The following is a 27,895-nucleotide window of genomic DNA, read 5'->3' as shown; positions in this document are numbered from 1 at the left end:
AATTTGGAAAGCGAAAATTTTTATGCATGTTACATAAACATACATATATACGGAGGTGTTACGACCGCCTTTGGCGTCCTACGTTGGAATTTGCTTTTGCGCCCTATCACAAGGATTGCTAAGTCTCTGAAGCACCAATCCTCCGCCAACAGCAATGAACCAATAATAAAAAAAAAAGAATTTTCAACAATTTGCATAACACAGGAATACGAATACAATAAATTTCATATTTTCTTTTGTAATAATATATTGGACGCTTTAATGCAATATACTATTACATTTTTTGGCTTTACTCTGGTGAAAATTTTTCTCAGAATTTTTCATATAATTTTTCAGAATTTCTATATAATTTTATAACTTTCTCACATTTTTTATACGAATTGGAACACTTCTCAGAAAATCTACATCTTTTCTCAGAATTTTCTATATATGTTAATTATGAAATATCGTAAGATTTCTAAGATTTTTTGTAAGTATAATTTCTGATGAATGTTATAAAATCTAAGAAATTAAAAAACATTTTTTAAAAATTATAGGATAAGAAGTCTTAGAATATTTCAGAATATACATGTCTGAGAGAAGATGTAAACTTTCCAAATATTTCTTGTGAGTATTTCCGAAAAATATTCCAATTCGTTTAAAAATTATAAGAAAAATTTTCATCAGGGTAATTTTTGAAAATTTCTAATTACGTCTTCAATTGTTATGTAATCAAGACTGATTACGTAATCAAAACTGTTCGCCAATTTTTTTTTAATTCATATCATAGTTAAATTGCATGACTGCGTCTGCGTCATTGTATTTCTCAGATAATTCTTTATTTTTAATTTTGAAAAGAATGCCTCTGCAATTGCCACAGACATTGGCACAGTTAATAAGATATGTAACGCTATTACTAAATTTGAAAATATTTCCAGAAAATCACTTTTAGCTAATTCATTTAAAATATCAAGATAGCTAGCTTTATATTTATAAGAGTAGCGCTAGATATTAAAATTTTGCGCCCCTCCAAATTTTGTGCCCTACTGCTGGAGAGTGCCTCGTAACGCCTCCGTACATACACATAAAAATTTTCACTTTTCATGTTTCCGCCCTTTCAAGAAAAAAGTTACGTGATTGATTCTCAGATAATGAAAAATTAGCCAAAGAATTATGAGAAAATTATAAAAAAGAATGATCGACTTTAATATGTAAATTGATGTTTCTTAGAATATTTATACACTATTTTCCAATAAAAAAAAATATTAAGTATAATTAAATATGACTAATTAAAGCGTTACAGAATAATCTTTCGTTCATACTGAAAGCAAAGTTTTACAATAAAGAAACATAATACTCATATATACAAAAGACAATATACATTTGTCACATATAATTCTACAATAATTCTATAATTTCCTGCTAATAAAAATTTTAAAGAAAAACAAATTTCATATATATTATGTAAATCAACTACTTATTCAATTGATGATATTGGAATTCGGTCAACTTTACATACAATTGCATTTATGCATTTTAATCTAATTTAATAATTCGAAGTCGAGTTTATACGAAATGCATATAAAACACATAATTCAGTTAACAAAAAATTTTCCGAAGTTATTTTTCCGTATTACCAACGCTAAAATAACTTTATAAAATTTTCCGCTAAAACATCATCGCTATTGCGCGAATATAGTTTGTCATTTCATTGCAAGGAATTAATAATAACATTATCGAGCAGATAACTGCAAATACTCCTTGAAAAGTCATTACGCAAAATAATCGCAACAAATGTCCGTGACTTATTTGAGCGATTCTTAATCGTCTAATGTTATAATTTCGACATTATCAGTGAGGAGTTTATCTTGTGTCTTTTTGTTTGAAACGTTAGCAGTTTTTCCTCTAGATAGATCATACATAGATATACAGTTGTCAGCAGTTGTCGACGATCTTAAAGTCTCTGGGACTTTTGATGGCACCACATTCACGGAAGAAGAAAGAGTTTTATAATCAATATTTGATTTCAATGGCGCCTTCTGCTGCGGTATTATTTCCAGGTGAGAGTGCTGTTGTAATTGCGACAGCATCGAGAGTGCCTCGACTGAGCTGCTGGAAGAAAATGAAGCCGGTAACGAGCCTGGCACCTCTATCGCTGGTGTCGCAGTCGATTTTGGCTTGCTGATGGATTTCTTGTAGCTATGATACTTAGCGGCCGCGGCCGCAGCTGCGGTCTTAATACCGCCAGGTTGTGAACCGACGGCACTCACCGAAATGCCGCTTAATTCTGGAGGTATAAAAGGCGGTTGCGACATCGTGACGGAACTTGCCGATGGCATTGCGTTCAATAGGTTTGGAAAATTGCCAGACATCGGCACTGACATCGCCGCCGTCTTGACTGTCGACTTTGCCTTCCTCATGGGATGATTTTGAACGTTCGTTTGCGTTGAGTAAGGTCGCGAGTTCTTTTTCGACAATAATTTGTGCTGTAATGACGTACCGGAACGCGATACGTTCGGTAAGTTCATGGGTAATGCTTGCTGTTGTTTCATGATCACCGGCGCACCCATGGACGTATGGGGGACGTGTGACATGGTCGCGGTCGGATTCGTGGTCACAGTACTAGCGCTATTCTTTAAAGGCGAGTGCGACAACGATGGATTGTGTGCGGGTTGCGGTTCAGTTAAGGATTTTGAGACTCGTATCTGCGGCGCGGTCATTTGCTTAGGCGGACTGCTCTTCACCTGTTGAATTATGGATGGTTTGAGCAAGGATACTTGCGCCGTCGTATTCGACGAGTGTAATACCGATTTCGTTGGTGATATTTGAAGCGATTTAGGAATGTGGACGGGTAACACTGGCTCAGTCTGTGAGCTCGGTTGCTTGCTGGGCGGCTTCGATGTTTTGTGATGAGGCTGCTGGCTCATCGAGGTGCTAACTGGTGTTATAGATATATTAGGTCGATCCTTTGTTAGTGACATAGTTGTGCTAGTCTTGGCCGTCGCTTGATGATACATGGGTGCAGGTCGCGAAGTTGATGCTGTAGAATTACTTAAACTCAGTAATTGTTGCACTGACGCTGTCATAGGATCTAAGGAACCTTTTAGACTATTTAAATTGGCAATGTTACTTGAAGTATTGATATTAGAACTGGATGTACTCATTGTCGAAACATTGCTCATGCTGGTTATAGTGGTACCAGGATTGTTTAAGCCGCTAGCAAGATTGGTCAATGACGATAAGTTGTTTTGATATTGCCTGAGGATGTCTTGATAACTTCCTACTTGATTTAAATAGGTCATAGCCGCTAGAGGATCCATCATATTGCTGTTTAGTCCGCTGGCTAGTATAGCCGATAACATGTTTGTGTCAACTAATGGACTCATGAAATAAGGATTTATTAGAGAACGATTTGGCCCGGATGCACCCATGTAATTCGCAAAGTTACTCTTGGAACTGAACTGATTCATCACATTGCCACTTTGTTGCAGAGCATGTTGCAAATATTTATTAACATTTGGTGGACGTCCCCTCGGACGTCCGGTAGATGTCAAATTTCTATGCGGTTTGCGATTCTGCAATGTTTGCGGTGACGTTGAGTTCACTGGGACTTGTGGTGTGGGTGCCTGCAACGAGATATTAATTTGAAGATATTGGTAATAATTAAATTACATGTTGACAACTGCAATAATAAGATGATTTATTTACCGAAATAGTAGAGGTAACTTGAGGTGGCACGTGGGAGCTATTACTATTATTAATAGATGCGAGTTTGTTCGCTTGTATCTGACGTTGACAACACTTAATAGCAATCTCTAAGACATTTCCTTCCAAGTTCTAGAAAGTAATATAAAAGCGCAATTATTGAAATTGTCGCGATTTTTATCCAGTAATTGTTATAAATACAGCAAGAAATGAAGTATAACAAATAACTTAAATGGTATTCGAAACTAAAAAAGATGTCTTCCAATCTAAAGTAAGATTCTATAATATCGTACGAATACTATAATACAGGTAAAAAAATTACAATTTATATATTTCATGGTTTATAATTAGTTGGCTCCTTTTTCTAACGACGTAAATATTCATAACATGATTTACAATCTACAGCAATAATGTTATCTTTGATAAACGTTTTATCTATATTCCACAAATGTTTACAACTGATCAGATATTAATTTAATTGCGTATCATTGTCAATGACGAATTGTAAAACTGTTGTGCAAGTGTATAACAAGAAAAATGTCTAATAAAAAGGAAATTAAAAGATAAGAGATAAGAAGATGTATATAAACTTCGTACGTTTTACTTCTTATGTGCAAAGTACATTCGGCATAGATAGCACTAAATTCGCCTGTGACTATTGGTACAAGTATAATAATATAATTTTCTACAAGATTTACTTACTTTATTTCCTATGTACATCTTGTACGTATCTGTCAACAATGTTGCAAATGTTTGTATAGTAGATTCTTTGCCCTGAAAATGTTTCTGGACAAGTTGATATGTTTCGTATACGTCAAGTAGTACTTGTGTTCTAGCATCTGTTCTAATGAGATGTACACTGTCAATTGTGCTTCCCGAGCCCATTGTCTGAACTCTGCTTCTGAGCGACTGTTGACAAAGCGTCAGAGCTTGTCGAGATAATTGTTCTCTCTCAGAATCACGCAAGTATTTCCTAAATGCAGAAAAAGATTGTATTAAGATTATATTATGTAAAAAAATTATATGTATTATTTATATCGTCCATCTTCTCTTATCGCGCAATTCTTGTCTTGCTATAATATTATTAACAGAAGAGTGATTCTAAGTTTTACTTTCTAAATATTCTTAATTAATTTTACTTGTCTGAATCTGGAATCTTTCCGAGCTGTATACACAATTGCATTAACATTCGACTATCGTTACTCTCTTTTAACACTTGCATAAGTAACGTCACACACTTCGACATATGTGAAGCAAAGCTTCCAGGTCTGTCAATTTCATTGACCGGAATGTGCCACACCCCCTGTAAAACAAATATTATATACTGTCACATCAATGATATTAAAAAAAAAAACTGTTTTAACAGCTTGTAACACACACACATATTAATTTTATATATTATAATTACAGGCCTCATTAAACAATTAAGGAAATAATTCAAACAATAAAGGAATGGCTATAATTAATATCTTTGGAATTATATTAACGCTATGTCTATTTTGTTTTGTCATCAGGTAATAATTAAATATTTATTTGATTATTTTTATAATCTAAAGCACAAATAGTATGAGAAAACCAATATAAATATATAAAAAAGAGTTAAGATCAAAAACTGGATATAAAATGCTAATATTTAATAATATTTGATATAATACATTAACAAACATTTCGATGTAACAATTAGATTTATTTTATTAACATTTACAATGTTAATAACATTTACAACATAATAACATTTACAATGTTAATAAAATAAATAACGGCCTAAATGAAATTTCGTAAAAATACATGCTACTTAAAAACTTAATTTAATTAATAATAAGATTGAAAGACCGCTAATGTTTAAACATAATGCTTTAAATTAAGAAGCGCCATAACGGTCAGAACGTTAAGATGTTGAACTATTATAAATACATTTAAATGAATTTATAATAGTTCAACATCTTAACGTTCTGACCGTTATGGCGCTTCTTAATTTAAAGCATTAATTTAATTATCTTCTTACAAAACATTGAAGTGGTCAAAATTAATATATAAATCCTGTTACTTCTCTCTTCAAACATATTTCAAAAATATTCAATCAGTATAATATACGTTCTTCAAATCGCAAGTTCAAAAATATAATTGTGTTGACGTACCGACAATAATGACAATTATACTTTTGGATTTGCGATTTGAAGAACGTATATTATACCGACTGGATATTTCTGTAATATATTTGAAGAGAGAATAACAGGATATACAGGGTGTTTGGTAACGACCGCAAAATATTTCGTGCGTGTGTAGAACAGACTACACTGAGTCGAAAAGTTGGTCAGCGGGGTGCTTGCCCCACTCCCCGCGATCGGTGGACGCTCTTATTCGGTTATCTTTAAACGTTAATATCTCCTTAACTATTATTGACACCGCAAATGGTACAGGACTTTTCGACTCATAATCAGTGTAGTCTGTTCTACACACGCACGAAATATTTTGCGGTCGTTAACAGACACCCTGTATATATTAATTTTAATCACTTCAATGTTTTGTAAGAAAATGATTCAGTTTCTAAGTAGCATGTATTTTTACGAAATTTCGTTTAGGCCGTTATTATTTATTTGTCAACAATAAAAATGATCTAGTTATTGGGTCGAAACGTTTGTTAAAACATCATATCATAAATATTATTAAATATTAATATTTTATATCCAGCTTTTACTCTTAGCCCTTTTTTATATATTCATATTAGTTTATTTAATTGAGCATTATGTATTAGTCTTTATTTATTCATATGGGCGAAAATAATGAGCATGAGAAAAGTTTTCTATCTCATCATTTTATAAATTTAAATAGTCGAGATATTCAAATGCAAATAATACTTTTGATATGATAAAATAATATCGAACTATATATTCGTATTTGTAAAGTAATAAAAGCGTTTTTTTGTAAAACAGTCGAAAAATTCCACGTAAAATACTGATAGATACAGATCCTGGAGGAGACGATGCTCTAGCATTAATACTGGCTCTCATGTATGAGGCTAAAACTCATGATATCGAGATTCTAGCCATAGGCGTCACGTATGGTAATACATATTTAAAAACTGCAACAACGAACACATTAAAAATCTTAACAATTGCTGACAAAAAAGTAAGCATTTAACGATCAAATATTTCTAACATATATATTCAAACTTTTTTATAGTTTACAATATTTAAAGATTTCGTATAATAACAATAATTTATTCAAAACTTGGCAGAAACTCGTATATGCTGGTGCCGACAAACCATTAATAAATGAATATACATCTGATGATTACTTTGGCGATGATGGATTTGGAGATTTTAATTTTACCCAAAAAATAACTGCAAAAATTGACAGATCGAAACACGCTTCTGTAGCGTATGTAGACTTCGTGAAGAAATATCCAGGTTAATTATTTTTATTTAAAAAAATTATACACAATACTCTCTTTAACTTTATGAGAAATCTCTATTAATTTGATATATAAATATCTAATTTGATCCATTTTTTTAGGTGAAATAACTATAATCACTCTTGGACCTCTAACAACAATTGCTACGGCAATTGCATTAGAACCCAATTTTCTAAATTTAACAAAGCAACATATTATAATGGGAGCAAGTGTCAAAACTAATGAGATTGAATTTAATTTTAAACAAGATCCAGAAAGTGATTGGATAGCTTTAAATAATGTCGATAAACCTAGTATTATAGTTCCTATAGACACAGTATATTCTCATATCTTTTCACAAGTAATATATATCATTATACTTATAAATGCACTTGAGTGTTACATTGATATTTTATTAAATAATAATGAAATTTCATTCAAACAGGAGGAGTATGTAAGTCTTTACAATAATTTGGATAAATCTATTGCAAATTTTTTGAAACTAACTGAAAGAAAGGGTATAGAAAAAAATAATAACACGTGGACGCCAGCAGATGGTATCACCATGGCAATTGCGTTACAACCGGAGATAATAACGCAATATTCTGAAGTTAATTTAACTCCAATACTTGTTGGTGATGCAAGAGGTTCAGTTGTCATAGATTATAATAGCCATATAAATAATGCAAGAGTCGTAAAATCTTTTGATAAAGAAGCATTTAAAAGTTTAGTATCACAATATCTTTCTAAATCAATTTGCCGGTACATAGCCAAAGTATAGTTATATTTTTATTTTATATGACTATTAAAATACTATCATGCATTATATATATGTGTGTATATATATATATACAATTTAACAGTTTCATTTGAAATACATTTAAAAATCTTTAAGAATTTATATTTGAAAATATAGCTTGTTTCATAAATAAATGACATGTTTGCAAATATTTGATTTTTATAAATTATCTTAATATTTTAATTTTCTTATTGATGACATAAAATTCAAAATTAATCATTCTGGTAGTTATTTTTACATAATGTGTAGAGTTGTGCGAAAACAATTATAAATAATCAAAATAAATAACTGTAATAAAAATAAACAGATAAAAAAATTTTAATATCAATAAAGAAGTTACATATAGACATTTATAATTTTTTTGATATTATAAAATTTGTTTATATACTTATACACGTATTTGTGTTATAACATATATGGGTAAATTGTATAAGTAATATAGTAAATTATATGAATTAAATAAAATCTGATTTTATATATATATATATAAATACACATACGCGCGCGCACTATCGAAATAGATATGCCTGCAAGATTTTGTCTACTTCAGTTTTAAAAACGTTATGCATCACTGTTCTAAATGATTTAGATTAGACATTGACTTAAATTGTAAGATCAATTAAAATATTATTTATTTACTTATTATTTTAAATAATTTCCCTAATATCTTATATTATGTACACAATATATGATATTTTATGTTAAGTGTATTGTACATCATGCATATACAATTATAAGGAATACTTACATTAAAAAAGTTGGTACTTCTTCTCTCGGCAAAAAGTCCTTGAAAAGTTTGTCCAGGATAGAATTTACAAGTATATGTTCCTAATAAAAGATCCTTACATTTAACGGTATCTTTCGCCTTTTTATTATTAAAGAAGAAGTGTGAAAGTCTATAAAATGACTTGTGATGTTCTGCGAATCTTAATATACACTGTTCCAAACCAGCTAAGCAATACGCAATTAATGTCGCTACTTCTTCTTCTGGCATCTGTTCCTCTAGAATTTAAAATATAAATGTCCAATACAAATTATATTAATTTTTATATACTAATAAAATATAACGCTGGCAAATTATAAAAATTAATTAATTTCTATAATAATTAAACAACAATAGAGTATACTTCTTTACCATTTTCTATATTATTAGAATCTTTCTTCTTTTTGTCCGCGTCGCTGTCGACAGATTCGCTATCACTATCGCTAGAGCTATCGCTGTCAGAACTATCGTCGCTACTACTGGATTCCTCGCTACTACTAGAGCTCGAATTATTTGTCTCTGTAGTCGTGGTTGTGGTTTGTGTCGTTGTAGTGCTTTCTTGAGAGCCCCTTCTGCTTAAAGTCATTTCTTCATTCGCATTGGCTTGTGCTTTTCTCTTCTCTTCTACTTTATCTTTATTTTCCTTTTCCTGTATATTAAAATTAATTGCATACATATATATATTAATATATATATCTCAATTAATATTAAAAATTTATATATTAATAAAATATACAAAAACATAACAAACTCACGGTAGATTGCAAGTCTTCGTTTTGTAACCATTTGCCATCGAATCTTCTGGTATCCTCATCATCCGCTGAAGATTGCTGTGTTTCCTGGCTAATTTCCATTGCCTGTTTCATGAGAGCATCCATTAAATCCTGTACATCATCGGTCTTTCGTACAGAATCAACTGTCAATATATTTACTGAACTTTTCTTGTTCTCCTCGGTTTTTGGCTGCGATTTCATTTTATCGGTATTCTTGTTTTCTAGTTTCTTTTTTTGCAATTTTGTCTCATTACTTTCATCACTAGATATGATCATTATATCATCGCTTTTTTCCTTTTGCGACACCATATCGCAAACTTTGGTAATTAAATCATCTATTAAGGCTACAACGTCCTGCATTAATTGTAAATGCGAGACACTACTTAACTTTATTCTCTTTGTATTGTCATGTGATAGTTCATCAGGACATCGTTTACGACTTTCAGACTTTCCTAGTTCTGTAGACTTAATATCAGAGATTTTGTTTGACTTATCTATGATTTCTATCTCTTCAATACTATTTGAGCGTTGACATACTGCTACATTTTTATCCGCATCTGCTGTACTGTCGACCTCTTTCGTAATACTTTTCTCAATATCGTTTTCTTCTTTTTTCTTATCGTTAATTTTAGGTTGATACGTCATAAAGGGCCCTTCGGAACAGTTTTTAAGATGCCAATGAAACAATTGACCTAATGATTTCTTCAGTGGCTTTCCTTCGTGTTGTTCCAAATATTTCAATATACTCGCATGAATGCGATAATGAACTTCTAGGGCCTCTATAGACAGATTTTGTGGACTCTTGTGGCTTATTCTACGTGGATATTGAGCATTATTATCATATAATAATTCATAAAAATATATAATAAATAATATATATAAGAAACGTAATAATTAACCTTTGCGTAATGTTCTAAGAATACAGGAGGATCCTGATTTTTTTTCTCTGCGACTTTACCAAGCATGTATTGATAAAGCCATCTTTCATCATGTTGTATGGATGGTTCTTCAATAGTTTGACATATTCTGTTAGCAGATTCAAAACACTGATCTGCAATCTTCAGCATCTCTTCTTTTCTAGTTTCCAAAATTTCAAATCTCTCCATACTTAATGTATCGGTCTCTTGTTTGAGCAATCGTGAACAAAACGAATGAACCATATAAACAAAATTCCCGTACTCTGTCCAAATTACAGAATGACCAGGCGCTAGCTCGGTAGCATGTTTATAACTCGACTGCGCCATTTTTGCCTTATTGAGGAACTTATCCTTCCCTCTAAAAAAATCAAAGACATATATTACGTATGTAAAGTGCAACACATAAGTAAAATTTAGAAAGCACTACTTACACAGGTCTGTAACTGTTCAACCAATTCTCTATTATACTGCCTGTTGCCATAGCTAAACCTGCCCATGAATTTAATCCTTTTGGATATAAACACAAATCTAATAGATAATACCGACATGCGTGTTCCCACTTATTGTTTTTAAAATAAAAATCACCCAACAAGTAGTAAATGGTGGATATCGAGTGCGGTAAAGGTTTCATTACGCTCGGCATCTTGTCTTTTACACCGGTTATATATGCCGTCATTTCGTCTACTATTTGATTCGGATCGCTTTCTTGAGGAACTAATCTAATTATTCTCTTGAACAGTATCTCCGTATCCATGCTGATAGAAAGAACTTTGGGAGACTGAAAGTTTGGCAGCTGTTTCGGTTTATAAAAATCAAACAACAGCTGCGCCCCGTCCCAGGTTAATTCCATTTGCGGTACTCCGTGATCCTGAAGATACTTTGGCCGCATTTTGTTCACCCTATTTGGATGACCGTATAGGCAATAGAATATCTGTTCTAAATATTTCGTGAACCTATTCTTGATAGAAACATACAGAGGAGTTTCGAGATGCGGTATGATAAGATTCATAATGAAAAATAAGAGTTTCGCCTCGTTGAAACAACACCACGAATGTCTACCGATAAATTCATGAGCAATGAATAAAATCATGATAGACGGTGGAATGCCGTCATCTTCATCATCCGATTCGGAATTATGAGAACTGTGCGATTTATTTTTATAAGACTCTGTGTTTGCCCTCTCCTTATCTTCTTTGCTATTGGCAAATTAATTTCATATAATACATATGATAACATAAATCCATCATATACAGGGTGAGTCATTTTAATCTATGGATCCGAATATCTTCCAAATTACGGTATCTACAAAAAAATGGTTTAGATAAAAGTTGACCAGGACAGAGGGGGTCATTTAATTGTACCATTAGTTTTGACCTTGAGGTCAATTTTGAAGGTCATTTCAAGGTCACGATGGTTTTTTTAAATGGGACACCCTATTTTTGACTGCGGATTTCGAAAGAGCGGAAAATTTTACATCAAACTTGTCTTATGAAAAAATTGTTTTTGCGACCTTGGAAAGGTCAAAAATGAAGGTCAAATGCTTGAAAAACGATCTGGTGTACTTTTAAAACCATCGTGACCTTGAAATGACCTTCAAAATTGACCTCAAGGTCAAAACTAATGGTACAATTAAATGACCCCCTCTGTCCTGGTCAACTTTTATCTAAACCATTTTTTTGTAGATACCGTAATTTGGAAGATATTCGGGTCCATAGATTAAAATGACTCACCCTGTATATATTTCTTGGTAAAACTTACTATTGCAGAATGTAATGTAACAATATCCAAGGTAGAACAGTCTCCAATGGCATCTCCACAGCACTTTCTGGTACATCCAACTGATGACAAACGATGTGAACTAAATTTTGTACTAATCTCGATAGACGAGGTTCTGATAGATATTTTACTAGAATTATGATAAATCATAAAATTAGCGTAATATATTAACGTATAAATTAGCGTAATAATGTTATATTATAAGAATGTCATTGATAAAGATTATGATCTTACCAATAAAAACACTGGCTTCAATTGTACAAACTTCTAATTTCTCAAGTGCTGTTACAACAGAACTCGTCCATTTCTTCTGCTCAGTTTCGTCAGACGAATTCAAGTAATTTTGCCATGATTCATTCAGACAAGCCTCTGCCCAGATATAACATTCCTGAAAGTATTGGTATTACTAAAAATCTATTTTTATATATACATATTTATATTATTACTTCATATTGTTGAAGTTGCCACAAGCTATCAAGTAACATGTTTAATTGTCGAACTCTGTCGACGATATTTTCATTAGTTCCTAATAGTTTGTGTCTCTGTTTAGCAAATTTAAAAGTATCCTGCAATATGCAAGCCAATTCTGCATATTTCTTTTCCTCATACAGATGTTGAATCTCGCCTAATTTTTGACCCCTATAATACAAAATTAAGTCGTAGTATCTTTAACATATAGTTTTGACATATATATAATACAGTAAGTATACATTAACATAAATATTTAAAAAGAAATACCTTTGGATCGATGTAAGCTTTTTTTTTACTAGTTTGGCACTAATTTGAGAGTTATTTTTACAATTTAAAAGCATAATACATGGATTTAGGCTTTTACTTTCCATTTCATGCAGACGATTCAACAACTAAAAAAATTCGTATCTGTAGTTTGTAATAATAATTATTTTAATATTACTTTAAACTTAATTTTAAACTCAATATTATATTTGAACCTTCTTACCAGTTCTAATGTTTCTATGACTACGTCTATATCACCTTGGCACAGGAAAATGTTACTTTTTAGCCACAAAATTCTCAATAATGTACATAAATTTTCTTCAATTAGAAGATCCTGTCTAACACTTGCGAATATTATATGTCCTAATTCTTCTGCTGGCATTCCAGTGCCAAGTTTATCTAATCTGCAATAATGATTTTATTTTTATATATATAAATTATTTTTATCAATATAAAGAAAAAATTAATATTATTGAAATCTTACGTTGGACTTGGCATGGTGTCTGGTTTATTATCTAGCCATCTATCTGTATGAAGTTCACCAAATAACAATGTCGCTTCGGTATCTAATTTCAGAACTTTGTCATTGGCATCTTCATCAAATGGTGATAAGTGTGGAATATGTTGTCTAAAAAAAAATTTTTTTGTAACTCAAACTTTTCGCTTTTAATAACATAAATTAAAAATTAAAATTAATCCTTATCTGGAGACACGATAGTGTCTCGGCGCTAAGCCAAGCGCAGCGACACTATATATCTACCTCATAAAGGCATATGCTTGTAGATAAATATCTGACATTCCTTTCGGCCATTCTTGATTCCATTTAGTACATAAAAATTCTGCAAATTTCGTGATAATTATCATTAAATTGCTTTTACTACTATGTTCATTTATAAATGCGTCCACATCGGCAATTTCAGTTTCTGTTCCAAAGTATTTCTGTGGTGGACTGTACAAATATAAAGTCACAGATTAATAGTAATATTATTACAATAATATTATTACATCGATAAAGATTTAATTATAGACAAACACCTTGTGTCAGGACTTGGTGATTTAGAACTTTCCGAGCATTTAAGAGTTTCCACATTCTTATTATTCTCCCGATTCGCAAATAATTGGTACATATCCATAGTGTCCATGGAATCATCCAGATTTTTAGTAACGTCATCTTTAGTCAATCTTACCGTGTCGGGTCTGTAGAAAAAAAAATTAAAGGAAATTATATTTTAAGCTTTTTTAAACTAATTACATATAAATCATTATTTAATATACATACAATAGAGTACTAGGAAATAATCTTCTAAGTGTTTCCTCTAACTGAACATCGTCCCTCTCTGCTTCTCTTCTGTTTGGTCCTCTTACTCTCGCAGATCGCCTCATGCTGCTGCAACTCCAGGCCCATTGTTGCAGAAAACATAATGCACTTCTGCGTCTTTTCTTCACCTTCTGTCCTTCTTCCTTTCCATCAGCTTTCTCGGAATGAGTTTTATCGTCTGCTTTACACATTGCATTGTTCGCTTTCTCAGTACCTTTTTCAGAAGCCTTATCACTTGATTTATCACTTTCCTTATCACTACATTTCTCATTAGGTACTCCATTATCCATGCAGTAAATATCGTCTGTGACTTTGTCGCTCTCTAACTTGTCGATATTTGCATCTGCTTCAGAATGCATTTGTTCCTCCGATTCTATGTTTTTTGTTTCAGTTTGTTCTTCACTTTGTAAACCATCTGTGTCAGACATTCTTAACGGATCTTCCTCTTCGACTATTTGCACATCGCTTGAGCAAGATTTTTTATCGTCTTCGATTTCAATTTCCATTACTGTGTCTGTATTAAAAACTTGATTGTCGTCTGATATCTCACAATCGTCCGTTTCAATTTTAATAGGTTTGATATCAGTCTCTCTATTCGGAATCAAGTCATTTTGTTGATCCACTTCCATTATACTTACACTACTTTCTACAATTTCTAGTTCATTATTCGCTGTATTCTTATCATCAGGTTTTTGAACTGGTAATACAATTTTACTAACAAAATTCAAATTATTATCATTAATATATCTATGCATGTCTAATAGACTTTCTCCGAGAGCCAACCATGTGCAGTTCGTTAAAGGCATTCTTAAAATCAATTCTGGTAAAGGTTTTGGCGTAAACTCTGCTTTGCAAACTTCCACCCATTTTCTGGAAACTTCCTTCGCCTCTGCTAATAATTTGTCACCCAAGACATGATCATATTCAATATACAAAGGTGGATCCATCTGCCAGTCGCTATTGTACAGCTTATAACATTCTTCCATACATGGAATGTCTTTAAATATCTTGTCACGAAAAGCCAGACCCTTCACGTAATTAGAATCCCTTTCCAATGCCACAGAAATATATAACAGACAATTCATATAATCAGGAACGGCATATAAGGCAGTTATGAGGTTATCCAAGCATGGCCAATGATTAATATTACTAATGCCGAGCAAGCTAACTCCAAGTTGGAAATCTTCATAGCTAATGTGCCGATCCTATGCCACAACGTTACGTCGGAATCGTCCAGGTTTGCAGCCTCCCAATAATTCTCCACAGCTTCCTCATAATTCTCACAAGCCGCTTGAATGGCGCCAATGTTCTTGAAGCAGGAATATTTCAAGGACAACATTGGTCTAGATCTGCCATCTGGTACTTCAGGCTTTTCCACTTCGTCCAACAGTTCGGTCTCTAGAAGATCCTTGAAGACGACCAGTGCTTCCTCACGTTTGTTCTCTTTCAACAGCTCCAGGGCTTTGTTGTATTCCGTCAATGCTATTTGTTCCTGGAAGAAATTATTTCACATTTTACCACACATATCAATATAATATTTCGAATTGCTTCAAATTTCAAGATTCTCAGTATGACTATATATTAAAGATTAAGATTGAAAGATTGAAATTTGATCAATAAAAACAAAAGGAGCTAAAATTTCTTTGTCCTCGTTGGTCAAATTTCAATCTTTAATCTTCAATCTTAGTCTTCAATGTATTTCCAATCTAAAACTTTATAAAATCTTATGTTAATTTTGGACAATGATCTGAATAAGAATGTTTCCAGAACATCTCTCGGATAAAATGTACTGCGTAGGTAGGTAATTTAAAGTGTACTTCACTGGAGAGTGATTATCTGCTAAACACAAAATAATAGTAACATTACATTTATAATTCCCACTCAACAATATAAATCTATTCTAACACATGTTGTACGTTACAGTTAAGTTCAATAGGAAATTATAATATTGATATAATATTATTGTTACTTTGTGTTTAGCAGCACACACACACACATACACACACAAGTTGTATCCCACCTGGTATTGGATGAGGATCTCTGTGTGCTCTTCAAACGTTAGTTATCCACAATGGATAGATAACATCGATGCAAGGATGCATTGTAAATTAATGTTGTAATCGATAACGATATAAAACAACGGAGAAGCGTCGAAGAAATTCATACCTACGTCTCTTTTAGGTTATACGACAATGTAAATAGACGCGTGTCCTACCTGCGCCTCCTTCGTGATCGTGGGCAAATCCTCCTCCTCGCTTTCCTCACTTGACTCCTCGTTGAGCGCCGAAATCTTGATCATCCTGCCGAGTTCGCGTGGTGTCGGCTACGTACAAAACGTCAACAAAACAACCGGTTTTTTAACACGCCGCCATGCCATCGGGCTGATCGAGCCAAGCATTCGTGAAATGTCGTGGATGTAGACAGATTGAAACAAATGCAAATGAGATCCGTTGAGTGATCAAAAGAGGGTGATCCAGATAGCGATCAAGTGTATACGAAATCAGAGTCGTTTGCTCGATCACACTTTGTTTTTTTTTGTCGTTTTCTTGTAGTCTTAATGCACGTGTATCCGGTCCTCCATGAAACGGAAACAAACGCGACTTAAACGAGAAAAAAAAGATGATTTTAACTATGTTTTATTCGCGAGTGCAGGCGAGTGCAGTACGGAGCGAGCGCAATGAATTGAATGAATCATCTGTGATTCTGATTTCCGAAGTCAGGTATCTCGCGTGCGGCGAGAGGAACTGAGAGGAACGATTGAACTTTTAACTTGTTTATCTCGCTCGTCGTCCCGCACATTACAAATAAAATGTTATGTCGCACGCAAAGATCGAATTACACCAACCGTATGCTCGGTATGTTAAACACGTCTTAGTTTCGCCTTTGTTTTCAGTTTGGGCGCGTATTCGGTGATATGCCCCGCGGAGGATGGCAATAATCGAAAAGATCTTACATGAGGATGTAGTGCGTCGAGGTAAGCACGCATAATTACGCTATTTTTCATTGCCAGTCTCGGCGAACAGTGTACGTACGCCGTAGGACTGCATCAGACATTGCAGGTTGCGTTTTACAAGATGCTGACAGAAAATTTATCAGGAGACACGGCGTTAAGATGAGCGCAGCGACATGGCATATACAACGATACAACGTGAGCGTTTGACTTCAGTACTTCAGTACTGTAAGATATCACGAAACTGTAAATGTCAAACTTACAAAAAACGTGTATAAAAAGCTTCCCTAACTAATTCGACGACACACGCAGAGAAAAGATTAGCCAACGCAGCTAAAATGTGTCCTTGTAATAAGAGACGGCTAATGTCTGCCAAAGCTTTATTAGCTGCTAAAATTTAGATGCTGTTAGAATAAAATGATGTTTAGCTAAACACATTAAGCTAAACATTAATTGTCAATACGTGGTCAAATTTTAAAAACAATTAAAATAAAGGGCATTTATCACGAGCGCTCGATGTCTAATAGCGAATCTTCTTCCGAAGTCAATACTTAAAATTACATTCAATTATAATTTCTAACAAATTCATCAACTATATATAGAGAGTACATATACTATATACTATACTATATACAGAGAGTACACAAAGAAAATTGGAAACAGTAACATGTCACCCACTGATGAGATCAAATACTCTAAGTTCGACTTATATACAGAATCTGGAAATTACGTGTACAAGTACAACAATTAGATAACATCGGTTAACAGGAAAAATTGTATATGAAAAACAAAAAGAACAACGGATTATATAACATGTAAAGAAAAGAAGATACTCAACATTTAATTGTAATAGGATTATATGTTAATTTTAGTTATATACTGATGATGGCCCGATATGAGGTCGAAACGTCTATATATAGTTGATGAATTTGTTAGAAATTATAATTGAATGTAATTTTAAGTATTGACTTCGGAAGAAGATTCGCTATTAGACATCGAGCGCTCGTGGTAAATGCCCTTTATTTTAATTGACATTAAGCTAATTTCTTTTGCAACAGAAACTAATATATTTGCAGTAAGATTAAAAATCTTAGCCGACATTGCATATGCTAGTGATTTTAATCATTCCAGCTATCAAATTGTATCAAACTTGATACAGGAGTACTTTTATATTAGCTACTGCATTTAAAAATATATTGATACATGGAAAAAATGTTGTATTAATTTGCCAAAGCAAATTTGCCAACAACAATCTATTCAAAAGTCTTGTTCATTCAATAATAGTATTATATATATAATGAAATAGATAACATTTTTTTAAAACAAGAGAATGATGGCGTATTTGTTGCATTAATACTGTAAATTAACAAGATTATTTTCAATTAGATGCTGTTAATTTAACATTGTTCCTCTTCTCTGTAGTATTGAAAGTCTATAATTCAGGTATACATTATACATTTCGATGCTACATTTTAGTATATTTCTAAAAACTGCCAATAATTACCAGATCTACATTGCAAGATGAAGCGTGTTTATTTAATGAGATAAAGATAAGAGGGATTTTGTACACGTATAAGCAGTCCAATCCAATCTCCATTCGTTCATTTCGTCTCGTTAAATCAAACGTGTCAGATTTGGATAAAAAATAAAAAAATTATAACAAAACATTATCAATTTATATTATGTATTGTAATAAAAATAAGAAAGCATACATAAAAAAAACTTATTATATGTATTATATTAGCTTATATTAAAGGATCCATAATACATGAAATGAACTTTTTACAGTCCGAGTAAACTAAAATTACATGTAACGTACCTGTTAATTGTAATTTCGTGTTACAATTAACGATATAATTGTGATATAACACACGTGTTATATTACTATTAATCGTACTAGAGAATAAATCGAAATAGACGGTGGTAGATGCAATGAGCATATGCTACACAATATCGTTAAAACGATATTATGCGTAGACAGCGCAGGCAACCGGCAGCGTTGAACCAGAAACAATTGCGAATGGAATGCTCGGCTAAGATAGTGAGGAATAGCTGCCACTTAGCTACTCATGTTAAGTACGTTTTTAATTTTAACTAATAAAGTTGGATGTCGGCACCAAATGTATTTTATCTTCAATAGTCAACTTTTAGCGATAACAGCAAAGTTTGAACCAGCAACTGATACTAAATCGAGCTTTGGTAGCAACGACATTAGCTGTCCCTATCATAAGGGCACATTATTTAGCTGCTACAGCTATATTTTAGCTGCGTTGGCTAATCTTTTCTCTAACAATGCATTGGGAAAGGATGATATACCGGAGACACCGGAGCGATGTCTCACGAATATTCGAAATGGGAGAATGGTTTTTCCTATGGTATCGACAAGACATTTTCACGGTCGTGCATCGTATTCATACGTTTTCCACACGCTAAGTTCCTTGTTATCGAGCTAATTAATATTCGTGCCGGTCGGAGCGCAGTTCTTCGATTATCAGTAATAAAGTGTGAACTGAATAAAGTCTTAGTCTCAATCTATATACATTCAAGAACAATTATTAATTCGAACATTCTGAACACTATCCTTACGGATTCATATCTTACAGTACTATTGGTCTATGTAGTATATTCCGAAATTATATCCTCGATAAGATTGGCATCAACTGTCTATTTGTGTTTTACAGGTAGAATTTGTTGACATAGGGCAATCTCGATCAAACTGATTAACTCAATTGATAATCAATTAAATCAGCAGAATTGTTTAAAGAAAACTTTCTAATTATATATCCGTTATCCTTAATGTAATCTTTATTCTCATGTGTTAAATTAAAATCAATAATTTTATCTTGTGAAATTACAGATATTATTTGATAAGCTGGATAAATGGAATTTAATTAAAGCCATTTATATTCCGATAATAAAACTGATAGCAGAAACGGAGCAGTGTTTGTCATTTTATAAATGAAAATATTCATTATTATAAATAAGGATAATTTTTTCTATCATAAGTTTGCTATCAGACAGATTCAATATGTCACATGTTCTGTGTGCTTTGTAAAATTTAATTTGATTGTTTTGGGCTATTTATGATCATACTTGATGATAAATTCACACTAAAAATCCACATTTTCTTTGTAAATTATCATTAGCAACGCAAATTAAATTACACACATAATTACGTTAGAAACATATATAAGATTTAAAATGTGTGAAACATATGTTCTATTATAATATGTGATTAAATAATTACGAATACTTTCATCGTATACATTATATGGCTACAATGTCACAATTTTTTTTGAAAGTTACACAAATGATTGTCTCATTTCGTTTTCTTACAATAAATTTTACATGATAGGATTTCAATAAAAATAAAACGGTTTATATAAACACATAGTTACATTATTAAAACTCACGATAAACAATAAAAAATTGTTTGTTGATAGTAGAGTTTAATGTAAAAATGGAAGAAATTATTATGTATAATTAATAATAATAATAATGTTATACTATCATTGAGAATGACGCAAATAAGTAACAGTCTTTAATGAGAATGTTGTATACAATAAACATTGTTAGATTACAGAAGAGGTAAGATTGCAACGTATAAAAAAATATGACAATGATATTTAACTTCATTATATTATAATTCTGTAGTTTCTGAAGTTATACAAGTGATACTAAATAGTGAGATTTAATAAACAATAATTTAAAATTTAAACATTCAACAAAACATCCTTACCATTAACTGTATTCTAACAAGATGTGTAAAGTATATTACAATTCTTGGCACTTTAAATCACCTTACAAATAAATTCCCTTATTACATAATGGAAAACTCACGTTTAATAAACGTAAAAAATCAAGATAGATTTTAAAAATTATAAACGATAATTTTTTTATACTGTTTCAGTTACTGTATTAATAATATAAATTGACATAAGTATGTACATCGCAGGAGACCAGTTGAGAGATGATACGTGGACCATAGATACAAAAAGTTTTCTTGGTTCTGCAATTGAAAAATACAATAGTATTATAATAAAATCGCCTTCTCCCATTTATAATAGATTTAACCAAGATTGGCGTATAGGTGAGCATCTAATCTAAAAACATATAAAATATTGTTTTCTTCATATAATAAAATTTTTTAAAATAAGTTAAAAGTAACATAATTATTTCTTTTTTATAGAACCTACAATGAAACATTATTGGGCTGCATCCTTTTTATTACCAGTCGGATCTATTCTTATTCTTGCAATGGTTGTTTTGCTTATGGTAATGACTATAAATTTATTGTAATCTCATGATCGTTTTTTTTTATTAATGAAATTTTTAATAAAAATTTTAAATTTTAAATGACAATTATAGGTATTGTTCAAACGATGTCCTCATATAATAGCCGCGATTGTTACTGCAATACTCACTATCATTATCATATTAACAATTATATTGTCACTTAATCACGATCCAGTTTATACTTAATATATTTATACCAAATAATTACATACAATAATTACATAAATCTTTCTTCCATATGTACATTGAACTGGGAGTTTATAATCAATAATATATACAAGAATTTTTGTAACAATTATATATATATATTGAATAAATAGATATATTACTTACTACTAGGACTGCTCATTCATCATTTTCATTTTAATCATGTCTTCTGAAACACGTTCTACCGTTTCCAGATACTTTTCCAAAGTTGCATCCAATCTTTCGTAGCTCTAAAATATAAATTTCAGCATATATCGAGTTGTGATGTTAGTATATAAATATACATTTTTACAAATATATATTAAAAATATATATACTTTACCTCTGCATGAGCTGAGTCATTTTTCAAGTGCCGTAATTCACTTAATAATACTTCCATAGTATTAAGTGGTAACCAAACAGGTGGCGCCATAGCTACTAATGGTGTTTCAAGACCAAAATGTTCTTTACCACTACCTAATACCGCGTTAATGTAATCTACCGCTAAGTCACTGGCTTCCACTAGTCGACCAGTATTTAGCATGAGACGAAGAAGCTCTGACGCGTTTCGCTTCTACAAATTTTGATGTAAGTAGAATATTTTATCAACATAGAAATATTATACAAATACTATATGATCAAGTACTTACTTTATATGATATTAATAACCATTGTGGTAGAAAAACTCCATCTTGCAGTAATTTTTGTGCAACGGCTTTATGTAGTTCGCAGTTATCACTCTTTTCATGCTTCAATGTGAAGTACTCTAACAATCTCCAAGCAGTGTTTGTAATGGTTGTATTAGATATTCCAATATCTGAAGAATAATTGTTATATATATATATATACATAGCTCTTGGAAAAAAATATCATTCTGCAGTAGTTTGCAAAATTATAATAAAATTATGCATACCGAATATATCATTTTGTATTAGCCAGTCCCAGGCGTTCGGATCCTCGCGTTGGCTCAATTTGATGCATTGAGAGGTCAAACTTTTGAGTACAGAGGCTTTACTAATTTTAAATACATCGCATAAATGTAGCGCTGTTGCGTACAAGCCAATGCTACATAAAGTGACGATAAGCTCGGATAGTTCTGAAATATATGAACATATATATAATAAAATTTCGGTCAATTTCTTCATAAAGACAAATTACATTAAGAGACATTTACCAGTATGTGCAACTATATGTATTTCCGAATTTACTTTTGATATTTTTAATCTTGCATCTACTATATAATACTCCTTTTTTATATCATCCAGTTCGAGTACTTCGACTTGTTTCTTTATCTTATAATGCAAAACTTCTTTTCCGTCAATGTCTCTTTTCTTTTGTGGATTCGACGAATTCATTTCACTAGAGATACTCTGATCAATTACAGGTCTTACGATCCACCTGTACTTTTCACTTACATGATGTAAAGCATTAATACACGCTAGTAGACATTGTGCTTGCTTCGCTATAATCGGTGCAGAGTGAGGCTCTTGACTCAAACGCATAGCTTGTTCGTACATTATGGATGCGGCTATAAAAATATAATAAAAGTTTATAGATGTATATACATATAATATGTGTACATGTATGCTCAGTTACAGAACAAGCTTACCTTTCCGCATGTTTTGCTTATTGACATGGAAACTATACAGAAAATTATAATAATTGTTTTCCATAAGATCAACGCTTCTGGCTCTGCCTTCTACTATTCTCTCGAGATCCTCGTACATATCAATATAAGGAAAAGAAATTAAATCTATCAACAATTTTTTTTCGAATAACGTAACGACCAATTGCCGTAAACAGTCCACTCTGCGTACGGGATCTGGATTCGCGTTCAAGCAATGGTAAGCTTCTGCGTGATGACCCAGACTTAAATGTTGTGCGAATATTATAGAATGAAGTGTCGGCAAATTCGGATCATCTGCGTCAGCGTTTGTTATGGCCGTTTCAGCGATCTCTATGATACAGTCGGACGCATTGTGCTCTTCAAATAATTTGATAACTTTCAGATAATAATAAACTAAATCCCTATTTCTCGATGTCACGTTAGAATTGAGTAAGGCATCTACTAGAAACGGGTCGGTCAATATTCCGTCGGAAGCACGAAGAAAATGATCGCATGCCTTTTGCATCTCTCCCATTTCTAATAAGGCAACCGCTAATATAAATTTCCTTGAAGCGCTATTCCACTCGCACCATGTGTTCAGAAGTCTTACATATTCTTGAACAAGCAGGAATTGACAACTGGAGAGTAGCCATTCAGGGAAGATAAAATTTCCGGATATCGGCCATCTAATTGTATTGTTCAAGAAAATATATAGAAACAATAAATCTTGAATTATTTGAACTTGACATAAAAGAATCGTTGACACAAAATTGTGTTGAAACTGTTATTAAAGGATACATTAGTTGCGCGATAAGCGTCACATGCGTTAGCATACTGTAATGCCAAGGTATCAGAGTTGTTGGGTCCATGTTCGCATGAGCCATCAAAATATGGGCATGTTTCGCACCGCTGCTATGAATAAACAATTCTAACAGCGAGAGAGACCGATGCTGCCTCTGTCCAACATTAATTCGCGAATCAGCGAGCTTAAGAGTTGAAAGACGTTGAGAACTGGATTCACTGAAATTTTGTAATCTTCTTTAACATGTCTTCACGTTGCTGCTTAAATCACCTGGTCGCGGAAATAAATTTATATTTATTATGATATAAAACAATAAGACTTACAGTAATGATTGTGAAGGCGTATACAATGCTGTCGATTCGCATAGCCACGTGACGACATAGTAAGCTTGAGTAAGTACAACGGTTCTCGGCGCTAACGATGACCTTATAGTATGTAAAGATCTTGAATTAAATATCTCAGGACGAAGTAGTATGAGTTGTTGCAGTATCAACAAATCTCTGCAGATAGAAAATCTCAGAAGCGCTATTTGCGTTATGGTTTCCGCTATCGTGGCAATTCCTAGTTGACTGCTAAATAGATGATTGACATTCAACAAAAGTTTCGAAGTATCGTGGTCATCCTCAAATTGCAGTTTATTCGGCTGCCCAAGATCATATGTTAAAGCTTCTAACAACATGGCCATGGCTCCTGATATATCTTTAACGTGACTCAGTTTATGACAGAGTTCTGATTGGAAGTCAAAATCCGACAGCTATTTTTAACAGTATATATATTATATAAAAGTACATTGCATAAAAAAAAATAGAGTAAAAATTAATTAAAATACTCACTGGATCGTCAGGTTCCAACAGTTTTGACAGCAAATCATCAATTATGATATCTGGACTTCTCAAATGATACAATTGTCTCTCGATTTCCGTTTTAGTTTCTTCAGATAATTGTTCTCCTAACAAGACTAACGCAGACATTAATGTGATTAGATCTTGACATGTGTCTTCATCTTGCGATAGAATGGGCGTCGTCTTGAATCGAGAAATATAGGACTTATTGTTGCAAAGCACCAGATGTTCTAAAGCTTCCATAGGTCTCAGAAACGAGAACGAGGACTTCTTCAATAACACAACGCCGTAAACGCTCGGCAGTAGCAGTAGACCTACAGGACGAGTACCGTTGGCGTGGTATTGGACGACGCACGAGTAGAATTTTGACCAACATCGATTAGCGATTTCGAGATAATCTTCATCCATAATCACATAATCCATCACTTCTGCCTGCATCTCGGCCTCTACAGCCATACACACCCTTTCTTTTAAAACGGCTGGTGAAAAAGTCATATCTGCTACAACATTAGATCTTCTGTAGATGCTTAGAGCTTTTGTGATGTCTGCCAATGAAAACATTCCAGGATGAAAAATGTAATTAATGTATGCCTCTCTTGGATCTAGTCCAGGTTCATCAGTTACAATATAATCGCTGTCACGCGCTGGTTCTAAAATCGCAGTTTCCCATTCTGGTTTAATACGGTGCGTTAATGGTAACTGTGCATGCGTCACTGCCATCGCATCCATGTCCGCGGTTCTCCACACTGCCCACAATCTAGTTTGTGTGAATGCAAAATCTACCAAATGTTGCTGTGTACAAATAATATAAATTATTAAATTATATAATTAACAATTATAATATAAATTACGTTTTTATCATAGGAAGATATGTAGAAAGAGAAATATTAATAAAAGTACTTACGTCTGGCGCGTATAATGTACATAATCTAATAAACTTGAACATGCCGTTGTCCTGCACAGGCTTCAGAATACTGAATTCACATCCCGTGCCAAATTTTAAGAAAGTTCCAAGATACAATTCGTTATCGTTGCCCAGTGCTTTCCTTAAGACATGACCTTGCGCACCTTGTGATACAACACGATTCTCGGTAGCCGCATCTGTTACAGCTACGCATTGTGTCTTGTTACAAGACCATATACGTAGATTGCCCTCTCGACATAATGCAAATAGATACGTATCGCTACTGTAACTGTGTATAACAAGAGACATAGCCACGTAAGCTTCGGTATTACGACCTCTAAATGCAGTAGCTATACCACTTAAAAATTTGGGCATTATTGAGTCCTGTTTCAGTTCACTAGTGTGCACGAGGCCTGTAAGTGTATCGAGCCTCAAGAGTAATATAGTGGCTGAACTGTATGCAAGAGCAAACAGTGCCTCTTCCTGTGGCAATGTAAGCCACGACGCTGCTGCATGAGGCACTGGGGAGTCTAAAAAAATTGTTAAGTGAGTGCCTGCACGATATACTGTAGTGACAAAATTAAATTTATTATATTGCTGTATTACGCTATAGGATGCTTTCCAGTAAGACACAGATAATACAGTGTAACACAATGAATCGTTACATCTTCATTTAAACAGAGATGATATGATCACTGTGTCTCTTGCTGGAAAGCACCAATAATCTGCATACTTACTTGTGGCTCCAGCGTTAGAAATAATGTGAAATGTATGAGGATCTCTAGCATTTTGTACAGAGGCTTCGCTAAATATAGATTGTACACTGAGATCAGTATATGTTCCCAATAGATTTTCCTTAAAGAAAATAAATATTATTAACAAAATAATTAAAATAATTTTTGGTGACAAGATATACATATAAAACGAGTAATAAAATTCATGCATACTTGATTATGAATTTTATCCGGGTGAGAAAAGGAAAGTTTATGGACACTGGAAACAGTGACGATCAAGATAATGACAGAATTAACCGTCTCATGAATAGAAATTCCATCTAGAATTGGAGTGTCTGTAAATTTGTATCTCACTCGACAGTTGGCAAGATTAATGTCCAAACTATGTTCCACCAATTCAAGTATATCATGGCAAATGCGCCAGTAAATAAAGCGATTACGAGTGAAATACTTTGAAGAATCTTTGTATGAGTAGCCACCTGCCCTCTCTGGTACTTTTATATCTTGCAATGTACTTTGGCTTCCACCTATAAAAGTAAGATTCTTTTTATCTATCCTTTCTTAATAAATAATAATAATAACAATAATAATGATGTAACTAACAGATAACAATATAATGCAATTAAATTAAAATATATAAAATATCTAGCTCGAGATTGCTAAGCAAAAATTAGTAATTAGAAAGGTAAAAAAAACATGAGCACTGTTTATTGGATCTTTAAAAATAAATTAGTTTTTTATCTATAAATTAATCAGAAATGTTTCGACTGTACTAAGTCTTCTTCAGTCCATATACGAAGAATAATTAAAAATTGGAAAGAAAGATACAATATAAACATGAAATCATATCACAGGTTGAACACAATAAATTTAACATTACAAATAAAAAATGCAATTAATTTTTATCATACATTATACAATTTGTTATAAAATCTTACAACAGCAACAGCTAATATAATAGTTCATAAATGTGCAATTATTTTAAAATTATGTAATTTCATCAAAACGCAAATAAATAAATATGAATAAATTGATATATACATGTTTGACGTATATTTAAATTTAGAGTCAGTCACGTGTGCCACTTGATTTATAGCGTCGAAAATCCAAAATTAATTTACACAAGAATGAGCAATAGACGGGCAGAGGTTAAACGATAAAAAATGATACTTCGACTTGCGAATGTTGCACAATATTACATTATTCCGCGAGCGTTGTACTTGCACGTAGCCGCGGATAGTTCCTCGAAGCATTTTTATGTGACGTCGTGAGTGAAATTTCGGTTTGCCGGGCGGTTGAGCTCCGGCTAGAGGAGGTTAGAACACGCTTACCTGTGTTCAGAGTGATCTCTTTCCATTTCTCTGGCAGAGCTTGATCCGGCACGACCTCGCGATACCCCAGCGGGAACTCTACCAT

General features: G+C 32.7%; 4 protein-coding genes across 8 annotated transcripts; 2 read left to right on the top strand and 2 right to left on the bottom strand.

The window, feature by feature from the left end:
• Positions 1-1,499: 1,499 nt before the first annotated feature.
• On the bottom strand, positions 1,500-16,470 carry LOC108723548 (calcineurin-binding protein cabin-1). Its single transcript, XM_018449382.1, is given in 20 exon segments — positions 1,500-3,605; positions 3,688-3,816; positions 4,387-4,657; positions 4,824-4,987; positions 8,626-8,879; positions 9,013-9,289; positions 9,396-10,267; positions 10,309-10,688; positions 10,762-11,526; positions 12,089-12,236; positions 12,341-12,494; positions 12,553-12,745; positions 12,845-12,969; positions 13,065-13,245; positions 13,326-13,469; positions 13,602-13,790; positions 13,877-14,038; positions 14,121-15,309; positions 15,312-15,651; positions 16,375-16,470. Coding segments are annotated over 20 exon segments (7,827 nt in total). The 5' UTR covers positions 16,459-16,470; the 3' UTR covers positions 1,500-1,799.
• On the top strand, positions 4,285-7,882 carry LOC108723546 (uncharacterized protein C1683.06c). Of its 3 annotated transcripts, none has more exons than XM_018449377.1 (7): positions 4,308-4,345; positions 4,521-4,646; positions 5,095-5,198; positions 6,618-6,813; positions 6,923-7,094; positions 7,201-7,439; positions 7,524-7,882. In XM_018449377.1, the coding sequence occupies exons 3-7, from the start codon at positions 5,137-5,139 to the stop codon at positions 7,857-7,859; spliced, it is 1,005 nt and encodes a 334-aa protein (XP_018304879.1). In that variant the 5' UTR covers positions 4,308-4,345; positions 4,521-4,646; positions 5,095-5,136; the 3' UTR covers positions 7,860-7,882. The 3 variants fall into 3 exon arrangements, with proteins under 3 accessions (XP_018304878.1, XP_018304879.1, XP_018304880.1); XM_018449378.1 differs by lacking the exon at positions 4,308-4,345 and adding an exon at positions 4,388-4,435; XM_018449376.1 differs by lacking the exon at positions 4,521-4,646 and having other exon boundaries at positions 4,285-4,345.
• On the top strand, positions 16,458-21,654 carry LOC108723547 (uncharacterized). Of its 3 annotated transcripts, none has more exons than XM_018449380.1 (5): positions 16,458-17,133; positions 17,219-17,307; positions 21,020-21,199; positions 21,299-21,384; positions 21,478-21,654. In XM_018449380.1, the coding sequence occupies exons 3-5, from the start codon at positions 21,052-21,054 to the stop codon at positions 21,589-21,591; spliced, it is 348 nt and encodes a 115-aa protein (XP_018304882.1). In that variant the 5' UTR covers positions 16,458-17,133; positions 17,219-17,307; positions 21,020-21,051; the 3' UTR covers positions 21,592-21,654. The 3 variants fall into 3 exon arrangements, with proteins under 3 accessions (XP_018304882.1, XP_018304883.1, XP_018304881.1); XM_018449381.1 differs by having other exon boundaries at positions 17,210-17,307; XM_018449379.1 differs by lacking the exon at positions 17,219-17,307.
• On the bottom strand, positions 21,057-27,895 carry Nup160 (nuclear pore complex protein Nup160). The gene is made up of 14 exons (XM_018449375.1): positions 27,811-27,895; positions 26,693-27,006; positions 26,483-26,600; positions 25,746-26,275; positions 24,833-25,633; positions 24,323-24,753; positions 23,996-24,217; positions 23,201-23,883; positions 22,766-23,119; positions 22,505-22,687; positions 22,242-22,408; positions 21,935-22,165; positions 21,739-21,842; positions 21,057-21,118 (listed from the first exon to the last, which is right to left on the bottom strand). The coding sequence occupies exons 1-13, from the start codon at positions 27,893-27,895 to the stop codon at positions 21,741-21,743; spliced, it is 4,221 nt and encodes a 1,406-aa protein (XP_018304877.1). The 3' UTR covers positions 21,057-21,118; positions 21,739-21,740.

This window comes from Mycetomoellerius zeteki, unplaced genomic scaffold (genome assembly GCF_001594055.1).
Source record: "Mycetomoellerius zeteki isolate Tzet28-1 unplaced genomic scaffold, Tzet1.0 scaffold244, whole genome shotgun sequence".
Lineage (NCBI taxonomy): Eukaryota > Metazoa > Arthropoda > Insecta > Hymenoptera > Formicidae > Mycetomoellerius > Mycetomoellerius zeteki.
Note: the sequence above shows the minus strand (reverse complement) of the source record. Positions and strands in the feature narration are given on the sequence as shown.

Coding starts and splice junctions, on each gene's coding strand:
- LOC108723546 (XM_018449376.1), top strand. CDS start 5,137: ATGGCTATAATTAATATCTTTGGAATTATATTAACGCTATGTCTATTT. Junction 5,199..6,617: donor CTATTTTGTTTTGTCATCAG/GTAATAATTAAA, acceptor TTTGTAAAACAG/TCGAAAAATTCCACGTAAAA. Junction 7,440..7,523: donor ATTCTCATATCTTTTCACAA/GTAATATATATC, acceptor TCATTCAAACAG/GAGGAGTATGTAAGTCTTTA.
- LOC108723547 (XM_018449379.1), top strand. CDS start 21,052: ATGTACATCGCAGGAGACCAGTTGAGAGATGATACGTGGACCATAGAT. Junction 21,200..21,298: donor TAACCAAGATTGGCGTATAG/GTGAGCATCTAA, acceptor TCTTTTTTATAG/AACCTACAATGAAACATTAT. Junction 21,385..21,477: donor CAATGGTTGTTTTGCTTATG/GTAATGACTATA, acceptor TGACAATTATAG/GTATTGTTCAAACGATGTCC.
- Nup160 (XM_018449375.1), bottom strand. CDS start 27,895: ATGGTAGAGTTCCCGCTGGGGTATCGCGAGGTCGTGCCGGATCAAGCT. Junction 26,276..26,482: donor TTCTAACGCTGGAGCCACAA/GTAAGTATGCAG, acceptor CAATTTTTTTAG/ACTCCCCAGTGCCTCATGCA. Junction 21,843..21,934: donor ATGACTCAGCTCATGCAGAG/GTAAAGTATATA, acceptor TTTATATTTTAG/AGCTACGAAAGATTGGATGC.